The following is a 25,083-nucleotide window of genomic DNA, read 5'->3' as shown; positions in this document are numbered from 1 at the left end:
CTTAGTAAAGGTAGAAGAAAACCCCCAGACTGTTGTATGCTATGTCTTTTCTTTTGAAGACTGGCCCTTTTATTGGCAGAGTTTGATCGCGGTCTTTTGTCTCTTTAATTGTTTCAATTGGGTCAGGCTGAGTGGAATGCGTCCTTTGAGAAGATTCAAAGCAATCTCACAGTGACCCAAGATGGCCTTCCGTTCATTAGATGTAGCCCCAACTAGGCTTCTCAAGAGGGGCAGGTTTCTTTTTAAACGCAGAGACATAGCGGTTACTTTTTAGGAATGTACGCAGCCAGCCACTCCCATGGGAACAGACCGGTTCATAGCCTCAGGTGTTCTTGAGTATTTGCTTTTAAATCCACGGTTAAATAAGAAAATGGCGCTTAGGTAGCGTCCTCATAGCTCTCCATAAAGTAGGATTTCCTTCCCGGGTACATCTGCTGAGCTAGAGTGTTAATTTGTAGTTTGTCCCTAGGATTTTTGAACAAAACCATGTAATTGGCGTTCAAACGGATGGTGCGGCTATTTTTACCTTGGTGAAAGACATTCTGCACCAAGTAAAGCACGGACAGGTTTCTATGATGACTATATTGGGTAAAAGCTCGGGCAATTTCGGGATGTTCGCTACCAGCAAATAGCATATCGTCCAAAACCAGCAGATTGTTTTTATGAGGAGGGAGAAGTTCATCATTAGACAGGGATTCAGGTATTCCTTCAACAAACTTGATTTTTATTTTCTTCAACAATTCATCATACAGAGGTTGATAACATGAATAACACCACACAATATTATCAGGCTTTTGAAATAACACATGTTCAGAATTCTCTAAAATACCTTTTACAAAACAAGTTTTACCACTATTAGATGAACCTGCGATTAAGGCAGAAAATGGTAGTTGCAACCGGGGGTCAAAACCTTCTACAGCAGTCATTATATCTTAAGCTTTAAGACACACTGTGGCTTGTAGCATAAGTCAGTAGCCAAAGGGCAATGTGGTCCTGTCAGGCAAAAGCAGTCTCTTGTCATAGACTACCCTGAATCTTTTAGTAAGTGGGGCATTCCTTAGATGGAAGCCCTTTTTATCCCTAACAAATTTTTTGTAGGAGCTCAAAATCTCCAAGTCACTATTCCTGTCGTTTATGAACCCCTCAACCAAGCGTGTGATTGAATCCAAGTTTACACGCGGGGCATTTTCATAGTTTTGAGTCACGCCTTTGGCTTTCAACAGCACATTATTGTTTTTAGTCCTAAAAGCATAGCTTTTGGGATCACAGGAGGACCATTCTGTGATATGGTCACCATCTTCGAGTTCACTTGTTAAACCACCCAGATAGTTGCTGAGTGGGATTTTCCAATCGCCCTGTTTGCTTACATAGACCACAGAGTCTATGTAAAGAACCCGCCTCTGAAGCTGCTCCATGCGGGAGTACAGTTCAAGTCGGCCATAGGCCGTGGTAAATGCTGCACGAAACACATTTACATTACCCGGGGGTAGAACCCACTTCTTGTTGCGCCTCCATTGCACCAGGGCAATGTCTTGACTCAAGAATGAAAAATGTGAAATTTCGTATTGGTCTGAAAAAACAAATTCCAAAAGTTCTTTGGGGTCCTTAATGATCGACGTTGTTAGCACATTACATCCCTGCGATAGTTTGACTCAAAGCGTGTTCAAGTACAATTTCAACACATTTCTTTTGGTTTTGTTGACCTCTATTCTGTCAGGGTCAAGAAGTATGCCTTCTCTGTTGTGATAGTCTTGAATGTACCGGTCTTTGCTCTCTTGATCTGTGACCGATGCAGGATAGCCTGAATCCATTTGCTTGCATCTCAAGAAGGTCTTGATGTACTTTTTAAAAAGAGTGTCTGATTTCCTGGAAAAGTTCCACAATTCAAAGATTTCAACCCCGGTCTCAACCCGGTCAACCTGAGTGTATCCATCTACATGGTAAGAGCCAAACGCATTCTCCCCCCGATTCAAAGCATGTTGAATAAAAATGTCTTTATCTTGGGCCAAGTACTCCAACCATTGAATGGACCCACTAGAGTCGGACTTGAATTGGTGTCGGTAGTTGTCAGGCGAGGGGATAGCTATAGATGCTGTAGGTAGAAAGTGTGTACGATAGGTTTTTGTGCATGCCGATGCAATAGTTGTACAACTCTAGGGGTCAATGCCTCATCTTTGATTACCTCTTCTCTGAAGATTACCTCTTCTCCTTCACGAAGTATAACCACATCATTGTCGCAGTATGATTCCATATCTTTATGGAAATCAAAGGTGCCATGTCTTACTGTCTCGTACCATGTCATGAATCTCTCACGCTCTTTGGGAGACATTTGATCACACCCGTACATTTCGGGGCTGGGATAAGATCCATTATAATGTAGATTCTCCTCAGATGTGAAGAAGTGGGGGAACCAGCCTTTCACAGAGTTTTCAAAACCCAAGACCTCTGGCATTTGAGCCAATCTCATGGGTAAGAAGCTTAAACTGTTAATGTATCTCTGGTTGAAGGCGGGGTCAACAAAACACAAGATTTTACTACCTTGAGCTATGACACTGGTGCACGGTGTTTCCTCCGACACATTGGTGCGGCTGGCTTCCGGGTTGGATGCACGCTGTGTTAAAAAGCATTGGTTGGGTTGTGTTTCGGAGGACGCATGGCTTTCAACTTTCGTCTCTCCCGAGCCCGTATGGGAGTTGTAGAGATGAGACGAGATAGTAACTACTAACAATTAGATATCATGAAATTGGGGAGAAAAGAGGATTTTTAAAAAATTGACAGAGGTGATTGACAAAGTCAAAAACCTTGGCCAGGTTGATGGATACGGCTACACAGTAATGCCACTTATCGATGGTGGTTATATCATTTAGGACCTGAGGGGCACCCATGACCAGCTCTGAAACCAGATTGCATAGCGGAGAAGGTACGGTGGGATTCGAAATGGTCGGTGATCTGTTTGTTAACTTGGCGTTCGAAGACCTTAGAAAGGCATGGTAGGATAGATATAGGTCTGTAGCAGTTTGGGTCTAGAGTGTCTCCCCCTTTGAAGAGAGGGATGACCGCGGCAGCTTTCCAATCTTTGGGAATCTCAGACAATACGAAAGAGAGGTTGAACAGGCTAGTAATAGGGTTGCAAAAATTTCGGCAGATCATTTAGAAAGAGAGGGTCCAGATTGTCTAGCCCAGCTGATTTGTAGAGGTCCAGATTTTGCAGCTCTTTCAGAACATCAGCCATCTAGAGTTGGGTGAAGGAGAAATGGGGGAAGCTTGAGCGAGTTGCTGTGGGGGGTGCAGGGCAGTTGACCGGGGTAGGGGTAGCCAGGTGGAAAGCATGGCCAGCCGTAGAGAAATGCTTATTGAAATTCTCAATTATAGTGGATTTATCGGTGGTCTCAATGTTTCCTAGCATCAGTGCAGTGGGAAACTGGGAGGAGGTGCTCTTATTCTCCATGGACTTTGCAGTGTCCCAGAACTTTTTGGAGTTTGTGCTACAGGATGCAAATTTCTGTTTGAAAAAGCTAGCCTTTGCTTTCCCAACTGCCTGTGTATATTATTTCCTAACTTCCCTGAAAAGTTGCATATCGCAGCGACTGGGATGCAGGTGAATATTGGCGAAAACAGAGTCTTTAATCCATGCCATTAAACTCTGTGGAACTGTTTTAAAGTCACCAACTGAGTCTGAGGGAAACACGGAAGAATGCCTGTATCCGACAGGGCAGGAACGGAAAACAAGGAGAGAAATAGGGACTCTAATCAGGGAAAAGGATCGGGAACAGGTGTGGGAAGACTGGTTTTAGCAGGAACGGAACATAGAGAGAAGAGAGAGAGGAAGGAGAGAGAAAAAGGGGAACGAACCAAAGAAAATGTAATTAAGACAAAAAACAGGTTTTACACCATCCAAAGTGTAATTAAAAACTTCTTAGGGCTGAAATCCCGTTAACCTCTTGATACTACCCATCCCGGGTCCGGGAGCGTAATCATCAACTGACACTAATTAGCATAACGCAACAGACATAAATATTACTAGAAAATAATCCTATTCATGAAATCACAAGTGAAATATATTGAAACACAGCTTAGCCTTTTGTTAATCACCCTGTCATCTCAGATTTAGAAAATATGCTTTACAGCCACAGCAAGACAAGAATTTGTGTAAGTTTATCGATAGCCTAGCATAGCATTATGACTAGCTAGCAGCAGGCAACCTGGTCACGAAAATCAGAAAAGCAATCAAATTAAATCGTTTACGGCACTCAGACAACAAATACATATATCCGCCATGTTCGAGTCAACAGAAGTCAGAAATAACATTATAAATATTCACTTACCTTTGATGATTTTCATCAGAATGCACTCCCAGAAATCACAGTTCCACAATAATAAACAATAAATGTTTGATTGATAATGTCCATAATGTATGTCCAAAAAGCTACTTTTGTTAGCGCGTTTGGTAAACAAATCAAAACTAATGAAGCGTGTTCACTCGTTGCAGACGAAATGTCAAAAAGTTCTGTTACAGTCCGAAGAAACTTGTCAAACGATGTATTGAATCAATCTTTAGGATGTTTTTAACATAAAACTTCAATAATATTCCAACCAGAGAATTCCTTTGTCTTCAGAAATGCAAATGCAACGGGAGATACCTCTCATGTGAATGCGTGTGACTGCTGGCAGACCTCTGACTCATTCCCCTCTCATTCATTCAGCCCCCCTTCATAGTAGAAGCATCAAACAAGTTTCTAAATACGGTTGACATCTAGTGGAAGCCTTAGGAAGTGCCTTAGGAAGTGCAACATGACCAATATCCAATATCCTAAGTGCCTTAGGAAGTGCAACATGACCAATATCCCACTGTATCTTCGATAGGGGCTGTCCAATTATACTAATAATATGCATATATTAGCAACTGGGACTGAGGAGCAGGCAGTTTACTCTGGGCACCTTATATATCCAAGCTACTCAATACTGGCCCCCAGCCATAAGAAATTAATAACTTCACTAAGCTAAAAGGGATATTCAATGTCGACTGAGGGACCTTACAGATAATTGTATGTGTGGGGTATAGAGATGATGTAGTTATTCACAAATCATGTTACACACTATTATCGCACACAGATTGAGTCCATGCAACTTATTATGTGACTTGTTAAAAACATTTTTAATCCTGAACTTATTTAGCCTTGCCATATCAAAGGGGTTGAATACTTATTGAATAAAGACATTTTAGCTTTAAATTTGTAACTAATTTGTAAACATTTCATTCCAATTCGACATTATGGGGTATTGTGTGTAGGCCACATCTCAATTTAATCCATTTTAAATTCAGTCTGTAACACAACAAAATGTGGAAAAAGTCAAGGGGTGTGCATACTTTCTAAAGGCACTGTATATCGTCCAACAAACTTCTTACCTGAAGGTTCCTTCTCGACAACGCAACAACAATTAGAAATAATAAAAGATACGAATACAAACATAAAGTAAATGGCAGTAGAATAGAATAGTGGGTGTGACAAGTGGGTGTGACACCTACTCCTGTTACCTGCTGCACTGCTGCTTGGATTCCACCTGGCAATCTGTTCACCATCTGGCCTGTCTCCCTTTGTTTGGTACAGTTACCCCCGCCACACTTCCCCCTCTCTCCCGAGCTTTCGCTCGCACACATGCACTGTCGGGCGAGTGACTCTGAACTTACAATGACTAGCCTGAAGTCGTTATATTTTTTTCTTGTGCTTTATGCTATTTACCTCATGACTTCTGCGTGCTTTGTTGACTATGAACTTGCTTTTACACAACTTTGGGACAGGCTGTTTGTTCCCACCCTCGGGACTCTGACTCTCTATTGGTTACACAGACTCTTGGCCTCCCATCCTATTCTAACCACCTCTCGCTGGCTTTGTATTCATGTTACCTGATGAAATTGCTGTACAATATGATGTTGTTGCCATCTAATGCACATTCAAAATGTGCATGTACACCCTAGCCCATCTACTGTTGCTAGCCCCAATTCTGACTTGTGCTCTGATATTTGATTCACTGATTTCTGCTCTCATAAATGCCTGGGTTTTTTATAACTTAAATTGATCAATTGAAAGTGTAGGTTCACAGCTCTAATCCAGATGTGTTGGTGATCACTGAGATGTGGTTAAGAAAGAGTGTTTTTAACACTGATGTTAAACTTGGTGGAGTGGCAATCTTTACCAAGGAACACATTCAGTGATCGGTTGTCTCCACCAAATATGTCCCCAAACAATTTGATTTGCTGGGTTTAAGCATCAAAATTTCAAATAGCTATTTGTTGACTGTTGCTGGGTGTTATCATCCACCATCAACACTGGCCTGTAACCTACTTGCCCTAAACTCTCTCCTGGCCCTTTACACTAAGTCTGAATGTGTCTTGCTAGGTGACCTAAACTGGGACATGCTTAAACCACCTGACCAAGTCCTAAAGCAAATGGACTCCCTAAATATTTCTCAGATTATTACCAATCCCACAAGGTATGACTCCAAACACTCAGAGGCTACTCTCCTTGATGTTAATCTCACAAATTATCCTGATGGGTATCAGTCTGGTGTTTTCTGTAATGACCTTAGTGATCGCTGGTCTACAACCTGTGTTCGTAATGGCTGCTCAGTGAAACAAACTGTCCCGATTTGTCTTAGACGCTTGCTAAAAGAACTTTAATGAGCAAGCCTTCCTTCATGACCTGGTCTCTGTAAATTGGTATAAAATCAGCTTGATCCCCTCTGTTGAAAACAATTAGACATTTTTTAATTTGATTTTAGGTGGTATTGTTAATAAATACACCCCCATAAAGAAAATAAGAATTAAAAACTGGTTCAGCCCCTTGTTCAACCGTGATCTGGCAGAGTGACTACACCTCAAGAATTCCATTTGGCGAAAGGCTCGGCACACACACTCAGGCTGACTGGCTCTCGTTCAGGCAAATGAGAAATAAGTGCACTCAGGCTATCCAGAAAGCCAAAGTTAGCTACTTCATGAAGCAGTTCCTGCAGACCTGGAGAATAAACCCTCCTCCTCACAGCTACCCATGTCCCTTAATGTTGATGATGTGGTTGTTACTGGAAAGGAGCACATGGCTGAGCTCTTTAATCAACACTTTGTTAAGTCAGGATTGCGATTGGACTCAGCCATGCCTCTTTGCCCATTTCCTAACCTCCCACCCTTTGTAATGCAACTAGCCCCGATGCTCCTCCCTCTTTTCCCCCTGCCCTGCTACAAAGTTTCTCCCTGCATGCAGTCACTGACTCTGAGGTGCTAAAGGAGCTCCTTAAACCTGACCCCAAAAAAACATCTGTCAGATGGTTTAGACCCTTTCTTCTTTAAGGTTGCTGCCCCTATCATCACCAAGCCTATCTCTGACCTTTTTAACGGGTCTCTCCTCTCTGGGGAGGTTCCCATTGCTTGGAAGGAAGCCACAGTGTGTCCTTTATTTAAAGGGGAGATCAAGCTGATCCTAACAGTTATAGGCCTATTTCTATTTTGCCCTGTTTATCAAAAGTGTTGGAAAAACTGTTCAATAATCAACTGACTTGCTTTCTTGATGTCAATAGTATTCTCTCTGGAATGCAATCTGGTTCCACTCAGGTTATGGATGTGTCAATGTAACGCTAAAGGTCCTAAATGTCACCATTGCTCTTGATTCTAAGCAATGTTGTGCTACTATTTTGATTGACTTGGCCAAAGAATTTGATACGGTAGACTATTCCATTGTTGTGGACCGGCTAAGGAGTATTGGTGTCTCTGAGGGTTCTTTGGTCTGCTTTGCTAACTACCTCTCTCAAAGAATGCAGTATATAAAGTCAGAACATCTGCTGTCTCAGCCACTGCCTGTCACCAAGGGAGTACCCCAAGGCTCGATCCTAGGCCCCATGTTCTTCTCAATTTACATCAACAACATAGCTGAGGCAGAAGGAAGCTCTCTCATCCATGTATATGCAGATAATACAGTCTTATACTCAGCTGGCCCCTCCCCAGATGTTGTGGTAAACACTCTACAACATAGCTTTCTTAGTGTCCAACAAGATTTATTTGCCCTTAACCTCTCTGGGATATGTCCCACCTGGCCAAAAGCTAGGGAAAATGCAGAGCACCAAATTCAAATAAATTACTATAAAAATCTAACTTCCATTAAATCACACATGCAAGATAGAAATTAAAGCTACACTTGTTGTGAATCCAGCCAACATGTCAGATTTCAAAAAGGCTTTTCGGCGAAAGCAAATGATGATATTATCTGAGGATAGCACCATAGTAAAGAAAGAGAGAAACCATATTTCAACCCTGCAGGCGCGACACAAAACACAGAAAAAAATATATAATTCCTGCCTTACCTTTGACGAGCTTCTTTTGTTGGCAGTCCAATATGTCCCATAAACATCACAAATGGTCCTTTTGTTCCATTAATTCCGTCGATATAGATCCAAAATGTCAATTTATTTGGCGCGTTTGATCCAGAAAAACACTGGTTCTACAAAATCTACTACAAAATATCTCAAAAGTTATCTGTAAACTTTGCCAAAACATTTCAAACTACTTTTGTAATACAACTTTAGGTATTTTTTTACATAAATAATCAATAAAATTGAAGACGGGATGATCTGTGTTCAATACAGGAAGAAAACAAACTGAAGCATGCTTTCTGGTCACGCGCCTCTAACAGTACACTTAAAGTGACCCTCGTTCAAGATGGCCGTACTTCTTCATTACACAAAGGATTAACCTCAACCAATTTCTAAAGACTGTTGACATCCAGTGGAAGCAAAAGGAACTGCAAGAAGGTCCCTTAGAAATCTGGATTCCCAATGAAAACCCATTGAAAAGAGAGTGACCTCGAAAACAAATCTGAATGGTTTGTCCGCAGATGTTCGCCTGCGAAATAAGTTATGTTATACTCACAGACATGATTCAAACGGTTTTAGAAACGTCAGAGTGTTTTCCATCCAAATCTACTAATAATATGCATATCTTATCTTCTGGAGATGAGTAGCAGGCAGTTGATTTTGGGCATGCATTTCATCCAGACGTGAAAATACTGCCCCCTTTCACCAAGATGTTAACCGTGTTCCTAACACCTCAAAAACAAAGGTAATGTGGTTTGGTAAAAAGAATGCCCCTCTTCCCACCGGTGTGATTACTACCTCTGAGGGTTTAGAGCTTGAGCTAGTCACCTCATACAAGTACTGTACTTGGGAGTATGGCTAGACTGTACACTGTCCTTCTCTCAGAACATTTTAAAGCTGCAGACAAAGGTTACATCTAGACTTGGTTTCCTCTATTGTAATCCCTCCTCTTTCACCCCAGCTGTCAAACTAACCCTGATTCAGATGACCATCCTACCCATGCTAGATTACGGAGACAAAATGAATAGATCGGCAGGTAAAGGTGCTCTCGAGCGGCTAGATGTTCTTTACCAGTCAACCATCAGACTTGTCATAACTTCTCCTTATAGGACACATCACTGCACTTTATACTCCTCTGTAAACTGGTCTTCTCTGTATACCTGTCGCAAGACCCATCGGTTGATGCCTAATTATAAAACCCTCTTAGGTCTCACCCCCCTTATCTGAGATACCTACTGCAGCCCTCATCTTCCACATACAGCACCCGTTCTGCCAGTCACATTCTGTTAAAGGTCCCCAAAGCACACACATCCCTTGGTCACTCCTCTTTTCACTTCGCTGCAGTTAGCGACTGGAACGAGCTGCAAAAAACACTCAAACGGGACCGTTTTATCTCCAGCTCTTCATTCAAAGACTCAATCATGGACACTCTTACTGACAGTTGTGGCTGCTTCGCGTGATGTATTGTTGTCTCTACCTTATTGCCCCTTGTACTGTTGTCTGTGCCCAATAATGTTTGTACCATGTTTTGTGCTGCTACCATGTTGTGCTGCTGCCTTGCTGTGTTGCTATGATGCTGTGTTGTCATGTGTTGCTGTCATGTTATGATGTTGTTTTAGGTCTCTTTATGTAGTGTTGTGGCGTCTCTTGACGTGATGTATTTTTAATCCCAGCCCCCATCCCCACAGGTGTTTTGCCTTTGGGTAGGCTGTCATTGTAAATAAGAATTTGTTCTTAACTGACTTGCCTAGTTAAATTAAGGTTATAGGGGGGGGGGTGTATACATTTAGCAGTATAATAAGAGTCTGGTAGCAGCAGTTGTGATGTGTGTGTGTGTGTGTGTTTGTCTGTCTGGGTGTGTGCATGAGTGAGTGCATGTGTGCTAAGGTGTGGAGAATCAGAGCAGGTGGTCAGTCCAGTTAAAGTGTTCAGCAGTCTGATGGTTTGTAGATACCAACAGGCTCAGAGACAATTTATATCAGACGTCATGCTCCGATACCGTCTGCCCGATGGTAAAGGAGAGAACAGCTCGTGGCTGGTGGGGGTGGGGTTCTTGATGATGTGTGCCTTCCTCAAGCACTGTTTTGAGTAGATGTCCTGGATGGTTGGGAGACGATCCCTGTGATGTACTGGGCTGTCTTCACCACCCGCTGGAGGGCCTGGCGGTCGTGGACGGAGCAATTTCCGTACCAGGCAGTGATGCAACCCGTCAGAACGCTCTCTATGGTGCAGCCGTAGTATTTGGAGCGGACTCTGGGCAGCATGCCAAATTTCTTCAGCCGCCTTAGGAAGTAGAGAGTCTGTTGAACCCTCTTGACAAGAGTGGTGGTGTTGTTGGTCCATGACAAGTCCTCTGTGATTTGGACACAGAGAAACTTAAACTCTACTGCAATCCCGTTGATGTGGATTGGGGTATGTTCACTCCTCTGCTTCAACTCCTTTGTTTAGCTGACGTGTAGGGAGAGGTTGTTGTCATGACACCACAATGCCAGTTCACTTACCTCCTCCCTATAGGTTGACTCGTCATTGTTGGTTATCAGGCCTACAACCGTGGACTGCCATTATAATAGTCACAAAGCTTTTAGGTCATCTAGACTGGTTGGTAACAGAGTTTACAAAAGGTACATTACTTACTGACTTATTGATTCATTAGCCCATTGATTCAACAACCCCATTTCTTACTAGCACTGACTTTGGGGGAAAAAAGCCTGATATGCAGTTGACTCTCAGCTGTATTGGCTGCGTTTACACAGGCAGCCCAATTCTGATCTTTTCACATCGGAATTAGTCTGCCTGTGTAAACACAGCGATTAAGATGAATGCACCAACTGTAAGTCACTCTGGATAAGAGTGTCTGCTTAATGACTCAAAATAACGTTAAATTTTTTAAAGAATAATATATAAAATTATCTGTTCTATAATCATGTCATTCAAACAACAATTTGAGGCCATTATTACTACATGTGAAAGAAATAGATTCAGGCAAGCCAGTATTTCATATACCTGACTTATAGAACTTAAAGCTGGAATATGTAACTTTTTGGGTGTCCTGACCAAATTCACATAAAAATGTGAGTAATAGATCTGTCATTCTCATGAAATGCAAGTCTAAGAAGCGGTAGATCTGTTCTATGTGGGTTATTTGTATGCTTCCATTTTTGCATCTTACTTTTGGTTTTGTACACCAGCCTCAAACAGCTGAAAATACAATATTTTTGGTTATGGAAAAGATATTTCACAGTGGTTTAGATGGTACAATGATTCTCTACACCAGGTATTCCCAAACTGGGGTACGCGTACCCCCAGAGGTACGTGCAATGCCGTCGGGGGTACGCCAAATAAAAATGTGATTCACATTTAAAAATATATATATTTGTTTTTATTTCTTCACATTCTCCAACGGGGCTATAAATTTGGGTGAGTTTTTTCCCTCACCTGAGTAGGCTTGTTTCACTGCCAAAAATAAAATTAAACCATCTAGTGTTCAGCAAAATAACAACACAATGTCAAATACAGGTAGCCTAGTTGAGTAATTAACATCCAATCACCGTTACTCTCTAGCGGGAATTCCATTAACAGTCTGTATGTAGCCAAACGTAGCTGCTGCTCATTCTGTTTGCTCGAAAATGGATAAATGGTTAAAAAAAAGTAAGGCCTGCGTCTATAGAGACACATACCAGCTCTACTGTTAGTACTTGTCATGCAGGTGAAAGAGGACCCAAAAGCGACTTGGCGAAAACAGAGTCTTTAATCCAGTAAAGTAAATACAAACAAAAAACACAACTTTCACTCGAAATGACGAGGACAAACTGGAGACTCGATCTTGAACAGCAGGTGAACAGCAGGTTGCCTCGGGAAGGCACTTGAACCAGACAGACTCAGACACCTGCTCACCACGCAGCATCTGAGGAAAACACGACACGACAGGGCGGTACACAAACACAGCACGGTGAATTCTAGACAAGGAACCGACAGGACAGGAACGGAACACAAAGGAAGAAATAGGGACTCTAATCAGGGAAAGGATCGGGAACAGGTGTGGGAAGACTAAATGATTGATTAGGGGAATAGGAACAGCTGGGAGCAGGAACGGAACGATAGAGAGAAGAGAGAGCGAGAGAGTGAGAGAGGGAGGGGGGAGAGAGGGATAGAAAGAGGGAAAGAACCTAATAAGACCAGCAGAGGGAAACGAATAGAATGGGAAGCACAGGGACAAGACAAGATAATAAATGACAAAACATGACAGTACCCCCCACTCACCGAGCGCCTCCTGGCGCACTCGAGGAGGAATCCTGGCGGCAACGGAGGAAATCATCAATGAGTGAACGGTCCAGCACGTCCCGAGACGGAACCCAACTCCTCTCCTCAGGACCGTAACCCTCCCAATCCACTAAGTATTGGTGACCCCCTCCCCGAGAACGCATGTCCATGATCTTATGTACCTTGTAAATAGGTGCGCTCTCGACAAGGACGGGAGGGGGAGGGAAGACGAACGGGGGTGCGAAGAAAGGGCTTGACACAGGAGACATGGAAGACAGGATGGACGCGACGAAGATGTCGCGGAAGAAGCAGTCGCACAGCGACAGGATTGACGACCTGGGAGACACGGAACGGACCAATGAACCGCGGAGTCAACTTACGAGAAGCTGTCGTAAGAGGACCGCAACAATACCTTGGACTCTTAATCCTGCGTTTATTGGCGGCTCTCACAGTCTGTGCCCTGTAACGGCAAAGTGCAGACCTCACCCTCCTCCAGGTGCGCTCACAACGTTGGACAAACGCTTGAGCGGAGGGAACGCTGGACTCGGCAAGCTGGGATGAGAACAGAGGAGGCTGGTAACCCAGACTACTCTGAAACGGAGATAACCCGGTAGCAGACGAAGGAAGCGAATTGTGAGCGTATTCTGCCCAGGGAGCTGTTCTGCCCAAGACGCAGGGTTTCTGAAAGAAAGGCTGCGTAGTATGCGACCAATCGTCTGATTGGCCCTCTCTGCTTGACCGTTAGACTGGGGATGAAACCCGGAAGAGAGACTGACGGACGCACCAATCAAACGACAGAACTCCCTCCAAAACTGTGACGTGAATTGCGGGCCTCTGTCTGAAACGGCGTCTAACGGGAGGCCATGAATTCTGAATACATTCTCGATAATGATTTGTGCCGTCTCCTTAGCGGAAGGAAGTTTAGCGAGGGGAATGAAATGTGCCGCCTTAGAGAACCTATCGACAACCGTAAGAATCACAGTCTTCCCCGCAGACAAAGGCAGACCGGTAATGAAGTCTAGGGCGATGTGAGACCATGGTCGAGAAGGAATGGGGAGCGGTCTGAGACGACCGGCAGGAGGAGAGTTACCCGACTTAGTCTGCGCGCAGTCCGAACAAGCAGCCACGAAACGGCGCGTGTCACGCTCCAGAGTCGGCCACCAAAAGCGCTGGCGAATAGACGCAAGAGTGCCTCGAACACCGGGATGACCAGCTAACTTGGCAGAGTGAGCCCACTGAAGAACAGCCAGACGAGTGGAAACAGGAACGAAAAGGAGGTTACTAGGACAAGCGCGGCGACGCAGTGTGCGTGAGTGCTTGCTTAACCTGTCTTTCAATTCCCCAGACTGTTAACCCGACAACACGCCCATAAGGAAGAATCCCCTCGGGATCAGTAGAAGCCACAGAAGAACTAAACAGACGGGATAAGGCATCAGGCTTGGTGTTCTTGCTACCCGGACGGTAAGAAATCACAAACTCGAAACGAGCGAAAAACAACGCCCAACGAGCTTGACGGGCATTAAGTCGTTTGGCAGAACGGATGTACTCAAGGTTCTTATGGTCTGTCCAAACGACAAAGGAACGGTCGCCCCTCCAACCACTGTCGCCATTCGCCTAGGGCTAAGCGGATGGCGAGCAGTTCACGGTTACCCACATCATAGTTGCGCTCAGATGGCGACAGGCGATGAGAAAAATAAGCGCAAGGATGAACCTTATCGTCAGACTGGAAGCGCTGGGATAGAATGGCTCCCACGCCTACCTCTGAAGCGTCAACCTCGACAATGAATTGTCTAGTGACGTCAGGAGTAACGAGGATAGGAGCGGACGTAAAACGTTCTTTTAGAAGATCAAAAGCTCCCTGGGCGGAACCGGACCACTTAAAACACGTCTTGACAGAAGTAAGAGCTGTGAGAGGGGCAGCAACTTGACCGAAATTACGAATGAAACGCCGATAGAAATTAGCGAAACCTAAAAAGCGCTGCAACTCGACACGTGACCTTGGAACGGGCCAATCACTGACAGCTTGGACCTTAGCGGAATCCATCTGAATGCCTTCAGCGGAAATAAAGGAACCGAGAAAAGTAACGGAGGAGACATGAAAAGAGCACTTCTCAGACTTTACGTAGAGACAATTCTCTAAAAGGCGCTGTAGAACACGTCGAACGTGCTGAACATGAATCTCGAGTGACGGAGAAAAAATCAGGATATCGTCAAGATAGACAAAAACAAAGATGTTCAGCATGTCTCTCAGAACATCATTAACTAATGCCTGAAAAACAGCTGGCGCATTGGCGAGACCAAACGGCAGAACCCGGTACTCAAAATGCCCTAACGGAGTGTTAAACGCCGTTTTCCACTCGTCCCCCTCTACGAGATGGTAAGCGTTACGAAGGTCCAACTTAGTAAAGCACCTGGCTCCCTGCAGAATCTCGAAGGCTGATGACATAAGGGGAAGCGGATAACGATTCTTAACCGTTATGTCATTCAGCCCTCGATAATCCACGCAGGGCGCAGAGTACCGTCCTTCTTCTTAACAAAAAGAACCCCGCCCCGGCCGGAGAGGAAGAAGGCACTATGGTACCGGCGTCAAGAGACACAGACAAATAATCCTCGAGAGCCTTACGTTCGGGAGCCGACAGAGAGTATAGTCTACCCCGAGGAGGAGTGGTCCCCGGAAGGAGATCAATACTACAATCATACGACCGGTGAGGAGGAAGGAGTTGGCTCGGGACCGACTGAAGACCGTGCGCAGATCATGATATTCCTCCGGCACTCCTGTCAAATCGCCAGGTTCCTCCTGAGAAGTAGGGACAGAAGAAACGGGAGGGATGGCAGACATTAAACACTTCACATGACAAGAAACGTTCCAGGATAGGATAGAATTACTAGACCAATTAATAGAAGGATTATGACATACTAGCCAGGGATGACCCAAAACAACCGGTGTAAACGGTGAACGAAAAATCAAAAAAGAAATAGTCTCACTGTGGTTACCAGATACTGTGAGGGTTAAAGGTAGTGTCTCAAATCTGATACTGGGAAGATGACTACCATCTAAGGCGAACATGGGCGTAGGCTTCTCTAACTCTCTGAAAGGAATGTCATGTTTCCGAACCCATGCTTCGTCCATGAAACAACCCTCAGCCCCAGAGTCTATCAAGGCACTACATGTAGCACCCGAACCGGTCCAGCGTAGATGGACCGACAAAGTAGTACAGGATTTTGATGGAGAGACTTGAGTATGCGCTCACCTGTAGCCCTCCGCTTACAGATGAGCTCTGGCTTTTACTGGACATGAATTAACAAAATGTCCAGCAACTCCGCAATAGAGGCACAGGCGGTTGGTGATCCTCCGTTCCCTCTCCTTAGTCGAGATGCGAATCCCTCCCAGCTGCATGGGCTCAGACTCTGAGCCAGAGGAGGGAGATGGTTGCGATGCGGAGCAGGGAAACACCGTTGATGCGAGCTCTCTTCCACGAGCCCGGTGACGAAGATCTATCGTTCTATGCGGATGGCGAGAGCAATCAAAAGTCCACATCTGAAGGAACCTCCCGGGAGAGAATCTCATCCTTAACCACTGCGTGGAGTCCCTCCAGAAAACGAGCGAGCAGCGCCGGCTCGTTCCACTCACTAGAGGCAGCAAGAGTGCGAAACTCAATAGAATAATCCGTTATGGACCGTTCACCTTGGCATAAGGAAGCCAGGGCCCTAGAAGCCTCCCTACCAAAAACTGAACGGTCAAAAACCCGAATCATCTCCTCTTTAAAGTTCTGGAACTTGTTAGAGCAATCAGCCCTTGCCTCCCAGATAAAGCCCGGCCAGTAAGGAGTGAAATGCAACCCGAGCTCTCTCTCTAGAGTATGTGTTGGGTTGAGAGAGAACACAATCTCACACTGCGTGAGAAAGGAGCGGCACTCAGTGGGCTGCCCGGAGTAGCAAGGTGGGTTATTAACCCTAGGTTCTGGAGGCTCGGCAGGCCAGGAAGTAACAGGTGGCACGAGACGTAGACTCTGGAACTGTCCAGAGGTCGGAAACCTGAGCGGCCAGGTTCTCCACGGCATGGCGAGCAGCAGACAATTCCTGCTCGTGTCTGCCGAGCATGGCTCCTTGGATCTCGACGGCAGTGTAACGAGCGTCTGAAGTCGCTGGGTCCATTCCTTGGTCGGTTCCTTCTGTCATGCAGGTGAAAGAGGACCCAAAAGCGACTTGGCGAAAACAGAGTCTTTAATCCAGTAAAGTAAATACAAACAAAAAACACAACTTTCACTCGAAATGACGAGGACAAACTGGAGACTCGATCTTGAACAGCAGGTGAACAGCAGGTTGCCTCGGGAAGGCACTTGAACCAGACAGACTCAGACACCTGCTCACCACGCAGCATCTGAGGAAAACACGACACGACAGGGCGGTACACAAACACAGCACGGTGAATTCTAGACAAGGAACCGACAGGACAGGAACGGAACACAAAGGAAGAAATAGGGACTCTAATCAGGGGAAAGGATCGGGAACAGGTGTGGGAAGACTAAATGATTGATTAGGGGAATAGGAACAGCTGGGAGCAGGAACGGAACGATAGAGAGAAGAGAGAGCGAGAGAGTGAGAGAGGGAGGGGGAGAGAGAGGGATAGAAAGAGGGAAAGAACCTAATAAGACCAGCAGAGGGAAACGAATAGAATGGGAAGCACAGGGACAAGACAAGATAATAAATGACAAAACATGACAGTACTGCTACTACCAGCAGTACTACACCTGCACCTGTCGACGACACAAGTCGTTCCGCTTCCACGAGCACATCCAATGTTAGCATCAGTAATTCTACATTTGTTGTTAGGCCAGCTAGCATGGACACTGACAGTTGTGAATCTGATGCTGCCGAAGAGCTACTGCCCCCTTACCCAGGAAAGCACCGAACAACAGACAGGGACGTTGAACCATCGAAGAGGTGTAAATATGATGAAAACTACATTGATTTATATTGGGAGTAGTGCCTTTCCTCGGCCACAGTGTGTTATATGTGCAAAAGTACTATCTCACAACTCAATAAAACCTTCACTCTTGTGCAGACATTTAGAAACAAAACATGGCCATTTGCAAAATAAGCTACAGGAGTTTTTGGAGCGAGAATAGTAATACATGTATAAAAGCAACAAATACCATTAATAAGAAGGGTTTAGAAGCATCTTATATGGTGAGCTACCGAGTGGCTTGGACAGGAAAGCTCCATACTATTGTGGAAGACTTAATTATTCCTGCTGCCGCGGATATGGCTGGGACAATGCTAGGAGAAAAGGCCCAAAAAACTATACAGACAATGTCTTCATCAAACAACACTGTTTCATGATGCATCAGTGACTTGGCAGGAGATTTTTGAAACAATTACTGCTTCGCATGCAAGCCAGTGAATTATATGCGATACAGCTGGATGAGTCAACAGACGTGGCGAGCCTGGCACAGCTCCTGGTATATGTTAGTTATGTTTATGGGGGGGTCAATTAAGGAAGACATCCTCTTCTGGAAACCAGGAGAGGATATTCTTAAAGTACTGGACCGCTTTGTGACATCAAATGGACTTTGGTGGTCAAAATGTTTTGGTATCTGTACTGATGGTGCAAAAGCCATGACAGGGAGACATAGTGAAGTGGTAACACGCATGCAAGAAGTTGCTCCCTATGCCACTTAGGTACACTGCAGCATCCACCGAGAGGCTCTTGCTGCCAAGGGAATGCCTGACAGCTTGAAAAACATTTTGGACACTAGTGAAAATGGTTAACTTTGTTAAAGCAGGGCCCCTGAACTCTAGTGTATTTTCTGCACTAAGCAATGATATGGGCAGCTACCATGTAACACTATTACAACATACAGAACTGTTCTGGTTATCAAGGGGCAAAGTATTGACCTGTTTTTTTTAATTGAGAGAGAGGAGCTTAAAGTTTTCTTTACTGACCATAATTTTCACTTGTCTGACCACTTGTATGATGACGGGTTTCTCACACAACTGGCCTATCTGGGTAATGTTTTTTCTAGCCTGAATGATCTGAATCTATGATTACTGGGACTCTCCACAACTATATTCAATGTATGGGACAAAATTGAGGCTATGATTAAGAAGTTGGAGCTCTGCATTAACAAGGACAACACACAGGTCTTTCCATCATTGTATGATTTTTTTGTGTGCAAATGAACTCAAGCTTACGGACAATATCAAATGTGATATAGCGAAGCATCTGAGTGAGTTGGGTGGACAATTACGCAGGTACTTTTCACAAACGGATAACACAAACAACTGGATTCGTTATCCCTTTCATGCACTGTCTCCTGTCCACTTACCGATATCTGAACAAGAGAGACACAGTGAAATTGCAACAAGCGGTTCCGGGAAAATTGTTTTCAATCAGAAGCCACTGCCATATTTCTGGATTGGGCAGTATCCTGCCTTGGCAAACCCCACTGTTAAGACACTGATGCCCTTTGCAACCACGTACCTATATGATAGTGGATTCTTGGCCCTCACTAGCATGAAAACTAAATACAGGCATAGACTGTGTGTGGAAAATGATTTAAGTGTGAGACTCTCCAATACAACTCAACATTGCAGAGTTATGTGCATCCTTTCAAGCACACCCTTCTCATTAACCTGTGGTTAATTTTTGATTTAAAAAAACAAGGTTTTTATGTAAGATAGTTAAATAAAGAGCAAAGTTATTGATTGTTATTATATTATTATTTGTGCCCTGGTCCTATAAAGAGCTCTTTGTCTCTTCCCACGAGCCGGGTTGTGACAAAAACTAACACTCATTCTTACGTTTAATAAATGTATTGTATCTTGTGTGTGTAGCAGGCTTACAATGATGGCAAAAAACAACATTTGAGCATGCGCTGACCCTGGTGCTAAAGGGGGTACGCAGCTGAAGGATGAATGTTTGAAGGGGTACTGGACTATAAAAAGTTTGAGAACCACTGCTCTACACTATACTTGCTTGTTTTGTCACAAACTGAAATGGGGCGAACAATTCGAATTTTAGCAACCAGGAAATGGCAGGGCGATTTCTGCATATTGCATCTTTAAGGCTGAGCACTATCTTAGTTTTTTTCTTATCTTTGTCTGTAACAGACCAGAGAAACATTAACATTGATCTTTCTTTATGCAATCATCATAGAATTAAAAAATAATCGATAGTCAATCACCATAGCGACTATATCACTGCATGACTGTCATATCCCTATACCAAACACAGATAGGTAAGGCTAAGTGGGAGGCATTCCAACCATTTACATTTTTTCTTACCAATTTGAAAGATAACATTGAATACATTTATTTTGTAACTAATCTCAGAGCCATATACTGTATAATGGCTCTGAAGAATATGTGACAAGACTGTCCCCTAGTGGTGATCAGAGACAGGATAACAATTCAACTACTGCTTGAATCACTCCTGACACAAAATACTGCTCCTTGACAAACAGATTTGGGACGACACAGAAGCTGCAGTGTTGTCATAGCGCAAGCAGAAGCTAACCAAAGCATCAGGTGTAACACTGTGTGTAATACAAGGATAGGCTGGCTCAGTATTAACAATCCCGCAATCAGAGACCACAAAGAGGTCATTCATTGTCCTGGCCTATTAAAATAGCTTTTGGCTATGGCTTTTGAGTCCAGCATCCGGCCTGTTGTCTGTTTTGAATATTTATTTTGTACTGTTTATTTATATGCACGGATGTATTGTGATTTATCTGACATCAAACAGAACTACCATAATGTTCCCTCTCTTCCACACCATTCCCATCCTCACCATCAACTCCCACCATGGAAATTGCTTAGACGCTGCTGGACTCTGTTAAATTCGGTACTTAGAAGTTTACAGACGACAATGTATCAACATCCTTCAGCCGTGAGAATGTGTGGGTGAATTGATTGATAACATCAATACGATAAATCAAGGTTTACTTTGTGAAACAAAAAGAAACAAATCAAATGTATTTGTCACATGCTCTGAATAGAATTAGATTTCATTAGTTTATTTTTGTTTCACAAAATAAACATTGATTTATCGCACCTGAATATCAATCAAATACTTCCCTTGACCTCAGTCAGACGACTTGTGTGTTAATGAGCAATCACATATGTACACACACATACAGTCAAAATCCTGCTTTTTCTGCCTAATCATTCAGCCAAGATTCTAGTTGGGTGCTGAGAGGAATGGCCCACCTACTCAGCCTCTGTGGGGGGGGGAATGTGAAATATATGGTAGGTCAAGAAACATGCCTCAGACAAGACCACAGATAAGACCAAGCAAGTCTTCTTCCTTACCTTCCTCAACCTTACATTTATCAACTCCACTGACGCACAATCAAAACGAGAAACAAATGAATTATTCAGCAAACCATAGCACATAGATCCCAACACCAAGTGGACACCCATTCTTGTAACTCAGACTTGTGCACAAATCTCCCACAAATCTTCAGTTCAATCAGGTTATGTGAGCCAGATCTTAAACCCATGAACGGTACCTGTGAAAAACGATGCACTATTCTGTTTTGGAATGAATTTAGCCATTTCTATTTTCACATATCCTTACTTATGAGGTGAAGATGGTGGTTCAGAGGGACTCACCTTGGGCCACTTGGGATTGAGTAGACAGGCCTTGACAGCGTCGTCCAGGGAAGCCTGGTAGCGTCCCAATTTGAGAAGGGCTGCTGAGCGGTTGCTGTAGAGGATGCAGTTCTGTGGGTCGGCTCGAAGGGCGTCGCCATAGAGACTCACGGCAGCCTGGAAGTCACCGCGTTGGCAGGCCTCGTTGCTCTGCTGAACTCTCTCCATGAACTCTGCCTTGTTGAGGCCACATCGGCCCCCTTTCTCTTCAGCTTCACGCTGTGCAGCTCTGCCCACTGTCCGGGAGCCGAAGATTGAAAACTGGAGATAGAGGGCAAAGAGGTGGAGAAGTTCCATAATGAGGAAGGTTGAAAATGATAACCTTATAGAGTGAGGCAGGTCAAAAGCAGTGCAAAGTGAAATCATTAAACAACATTTAAAAAGAGGGAGATGAGAGCAGAAATGAAATAGTTTTCTGCTTTTACAGAGGATTTGGGTATAATATAAACACTAAGACAGAACTTGTCCTATCATTGATTCAGCCCATTTCAAAGCCATGTTTGCAGACCAGCAGAAACCCCTGACTCAGCATTAAATAAACAAAGTCAATATCTTCAGGCAGTAGTTCACTATAAACCAACTCAAGATTTAGAATTACTCCATTACCATTGCAGATCCCCAAAATACAGCTCTGTTTAGGTAGCAGAGGAGATCCAAGTCTTATTAGAAAATGACTAGTACGGAAATGTGTCAGCTGACCAGAGATGTTTTGTTAAGCATTATTCTATGACAAAACCCTCTGGGTTGTCCATCTGATGGAGCAACTTCCACAATACTACAGTCATACCACACCTCCTCCAGCTGAATTCTGGGATAGCGCCGGCCTCCGGCCTGGTAATTACTTCCAGAGGTTGAGAGAGTGAAAGGGTAACACAGGAGGAAGGATAGACATTGGCTATGAGTGAACTACAGTCAACATCACACTATTGTGGAAAGTGTGGTTGTGCTATTCCTTACTTTACATCCTTTCCCTCTGAAAATGTAATTACTGCAATTACAGCATCACATAGGGCAGTAAAAATGCAAGAGAACTCTGATCTGAACAACCCCTATGCTAAATAATGTCTGCTGTTAAATGTCCTCCTTCGCTATGTGTTGTTTGTTTTGCATGCCGCCTTTGAGTGTTGGAGAGAAAGCATGTTGTAGTAGGATAAATAATGGGATTGGGGTAAATCTAGGCTAATTGGGAGTGTGCATAGCTGGTGCAGCCACCCACTGGTAAGGACATGGTTTAAGATAAGAGCTGGTTATGATCTAAGAATGCACATCAACCATTGGTAAATAACAGACTGGGCCCTGGTGTGGTTTGGGGGGGCTGTTTTTTTATGTCTGGGTGCATGTCAATTCATTTATGTTGTGAGCTTGAACATGAGAGTGTTTCTCTGAGTGTCTAAGGGGAGGTGGACAACTGGAAGCTGTGGAGTCAGATTTAAATGCTTAGTCATCATCGGAGGAGGCGGATTGGCAGGTTTGAGTTCAAATCTAGTGACATCAAAAATAATACTGATGACAAATAACGTCTGCTGTCATTCTATTCATATCAACCACTTTGGCTGATAGATGTGTGAGTGAAGGTCCCCTCTGTGATCTAGACACACTCTTGCAAAAAAGGCTTATGTTGTCCCCATAGGAGAACCCTTTTTGGTTCAAGGCAGAACCCGTTTGGGTTCCATGTAGAACCCTCTGTTGAAAGGGCTGTAAATGAAACCCAAAAGGGGTCTACATAAAACCAAAAGGGTTATACCTGGAACCAAACAGGGTTCTTCAAAATTGTTATCTTATGGAGAAACCATAGAACTCTTTTTTTCTAAGAGCGTAGGGTACGTTCTGATCTCTGGCCTGTCACATCCTGAGGTATCTGTGTCGGCACTACACTGGGCAGGAAGGGTGGCGATTGAGGGAGAGAGAGTGAAGATAATGAAGAGCCTAAACTCCTAGGTGTCCCTATAGAGAAGATGGGGAAAACTCCCTAACATGTAATTCACAAGGACTGCAGAACAGAATGAGAGAAAACATACACACACACACACACACACACAAATGCACAACAGGAATCAGTGAGAGACATCTATTCAAATATCATGGTAAGTAACACCAGAGCACCAGTGTGGTGGTTTATGCCTTCTGACCAAAATAAAAACATGCCACATGCCAGCAATCACTTGATCCGCAACAAGTTACAGGGCATGAAAACTAGAGAGTTTATGCATTTTTTTGCCATTAGTATAAGAATAACATTTCATTTTAAGAGATTATGATAATTCCATAGCTGATAAATGTTGCATGTAGGATCAAAGGTCCCACATGCATATGGCTCACTGACACTATGTTTCTACATTTTATTAACATTGAAAGATATACAGTGTAAAAATAAATATATACATCTTGTAAAAATATATACATGTATAAATATACAAATATATGATTATTACAGAGAATAGGCCTACTTACAAATGTTACCTGCCTAGAGTTTCAGTACTTAAATTCAAAGATTTCCAAATTAACTCACAATAGGCCTACATCATAGTACAATACTGGGATAGTGAAATGCATTAAACTGAATTAGGTTTAAATGCATTAAATTAGTAACAATGTGTGTAACAATGTTTCCATGCATCATCCGTGTAATTACTTTGTAAAAAGCTTCTCTGCACTGTAGTTAAAATACCACTGTATTGTAAAGTGGGACAGGTCTTGAATTCTGATTTGCAGCATTGATAGCGTCATTCAGGATGTTGTTCGATACCATCATTAGCGTTGACCCGGCATCCTTTTGTTTAAAAGCTGACTGTCGACTCGCTTCATCTGGAGCCTAATAGCTAAGCATGACTGGAAAATCGATAGAGTTTATGACGTTCTTGCAGTGACCATATCCAGTCGACAGAGCAAAAGTGAACGTGATTATTATTTGAAAACGACTCACTAACAAAATTAACGAGTATGGTAGGCCATATATTTTTTAAAGTCATATCACTTTACAGCAGTTTTGTGCTCTTGTTTGTTTACCTTTTCCTTTAAAGTTGCTTGCTTCTCCATCCTGTGTGTATGTAGGTTACTTGGCTTTTGCAACGGGCTTCTCTCATCCCATGATAAACGCCACTAAATGTAATGCAAAGTTAGTTTTTTCACCACCAACAAGTCTTCAATTCTTTCCAAAGTCTGTCGGTTTTAGTCAGATAGTCGAGAAACTGTAAAAATGTCACCTTAAACGTGGTTTGTTTGCGTTCAAGAGAAACTTTTCTCAAGGAAAGTGCGCCATGTTGTCAAATTCTTGTTCCTTTTTTTTTCTCGCCTTATCCCCTGTTGCCATAGCGGATTTCAGTGGAGCAGACGTATATTGAGCCAGTTTTATTGAATAGGCAGCCAGCCCAGCTAGCACATTTGGTTCCTTAGAAGTTGTAGGAACGTCAGTATTTGGTTTCCCATTTGTTCTGGGAACAAAGCCATATGTTTCTAACCGGTAAACCTGAACCTTTTTATTTGACGTTTTGCCTGTTCAGGGAACATGCATTTGTTAGGTTGCAGGGAGATTCTGAGAATGTTTTACTATGGTTCGTTGAAAGTTTTTCCTGGGAGGTTTTATTAAAGTTCTGTGAATGGAAATGAATTAAATAACGTTCACAGAAGATGTTTCAATAAGACTTAATAACACTGCTACTAGCTTAGTTTAACTGTTTTGAAATCCAAGCACAGATAGAACACATGGAATTTTATTTACTTAGGCATTAATCATGCAAACACACTCCTTTTTTATTGTGGCATAGCATCAGTGAGATTCAAACCTGTGATCTTCTGTTCTTTAACCCCAGA

The 25,083-nt window shown here is 43.5% G+C and overlaps 1 protein-coding gene across 1 annotated transcript; it reads right to left on the bottom strand.

Annotated features, from left to right (window-relative positions):
• Positions 1 to 1,381: 1,381 nt before the first annotated feature.
• On the bottom strand, positions 1,382 to 24,599 carry LOC124033009. Its single transcript, XM_046344937.1, has 5 exons — positions 24,280 to 24,599; positions 21,235 to 21,534; positions 20,834 to 20,840; positions 10,503 to 10,711; positions 1,382 to 1,456 (listed from the first exon to the last, which is right to left on the bottom strand). The coding sequence occupies exons 1-5, from the start codon at positions 24,307 to 24,309 to the stop codon at positions 1,382 to 1,384; spliced, it is 621 nt and encodes a 206-aa protein (XP_046200893.1). The 5' UTR covers positions 24,310 to 24,599.
• Between the last annotated feature and the right edge of the window lie 484 nt (positions 24,600 to 25,083).

This window comes from Oncorhynchus gorbuscha, linkage group LG04, assembly GCF_021184085.1.
Source record: "Oncorhynchus gorbuscha isolate QuinsamMale2020 ecotype Even-year linkage group LG04, OgorEven_v1.0, whole genome shotgun sequence".
NCBI lineage: Eukaryota > Metazoa > Chordata > Actinopteri > Salmoniformes > Salmonidae > Oncorhynchus > Oncorhynchus gorbuscha.
This window is presented reverse-complemented; position numbering and strand designations above follow the sequence as displayed.

What these genes read in the sequence shown, in the direction of transcription:
- LOC124033009 (XM_046344937.1), bottom strand. Translation starts at nt 24,309, where the DNA reads ATGGAGAAGCAAGCAACTTTAAAGGAAAAG. An exon ending in AAGCAACTTTAAAGGAAAAG is followed by an intron (nt 21,535 to 24,279) that starts GTAAACAAACAA and finishes CTCTATCTCCAG; the next exon opens with TTTTCAATCTTCGGCTCCCG. An exon ending in GCCAGGCCCTCCAGCGGGTG is followed by an intron (nt 1,457 to 10,502) that starts GTGAAGACAGCC and finishes TGTTTCGTGCAG; the next exon opens with CATTTACCACGGCCTATGGC.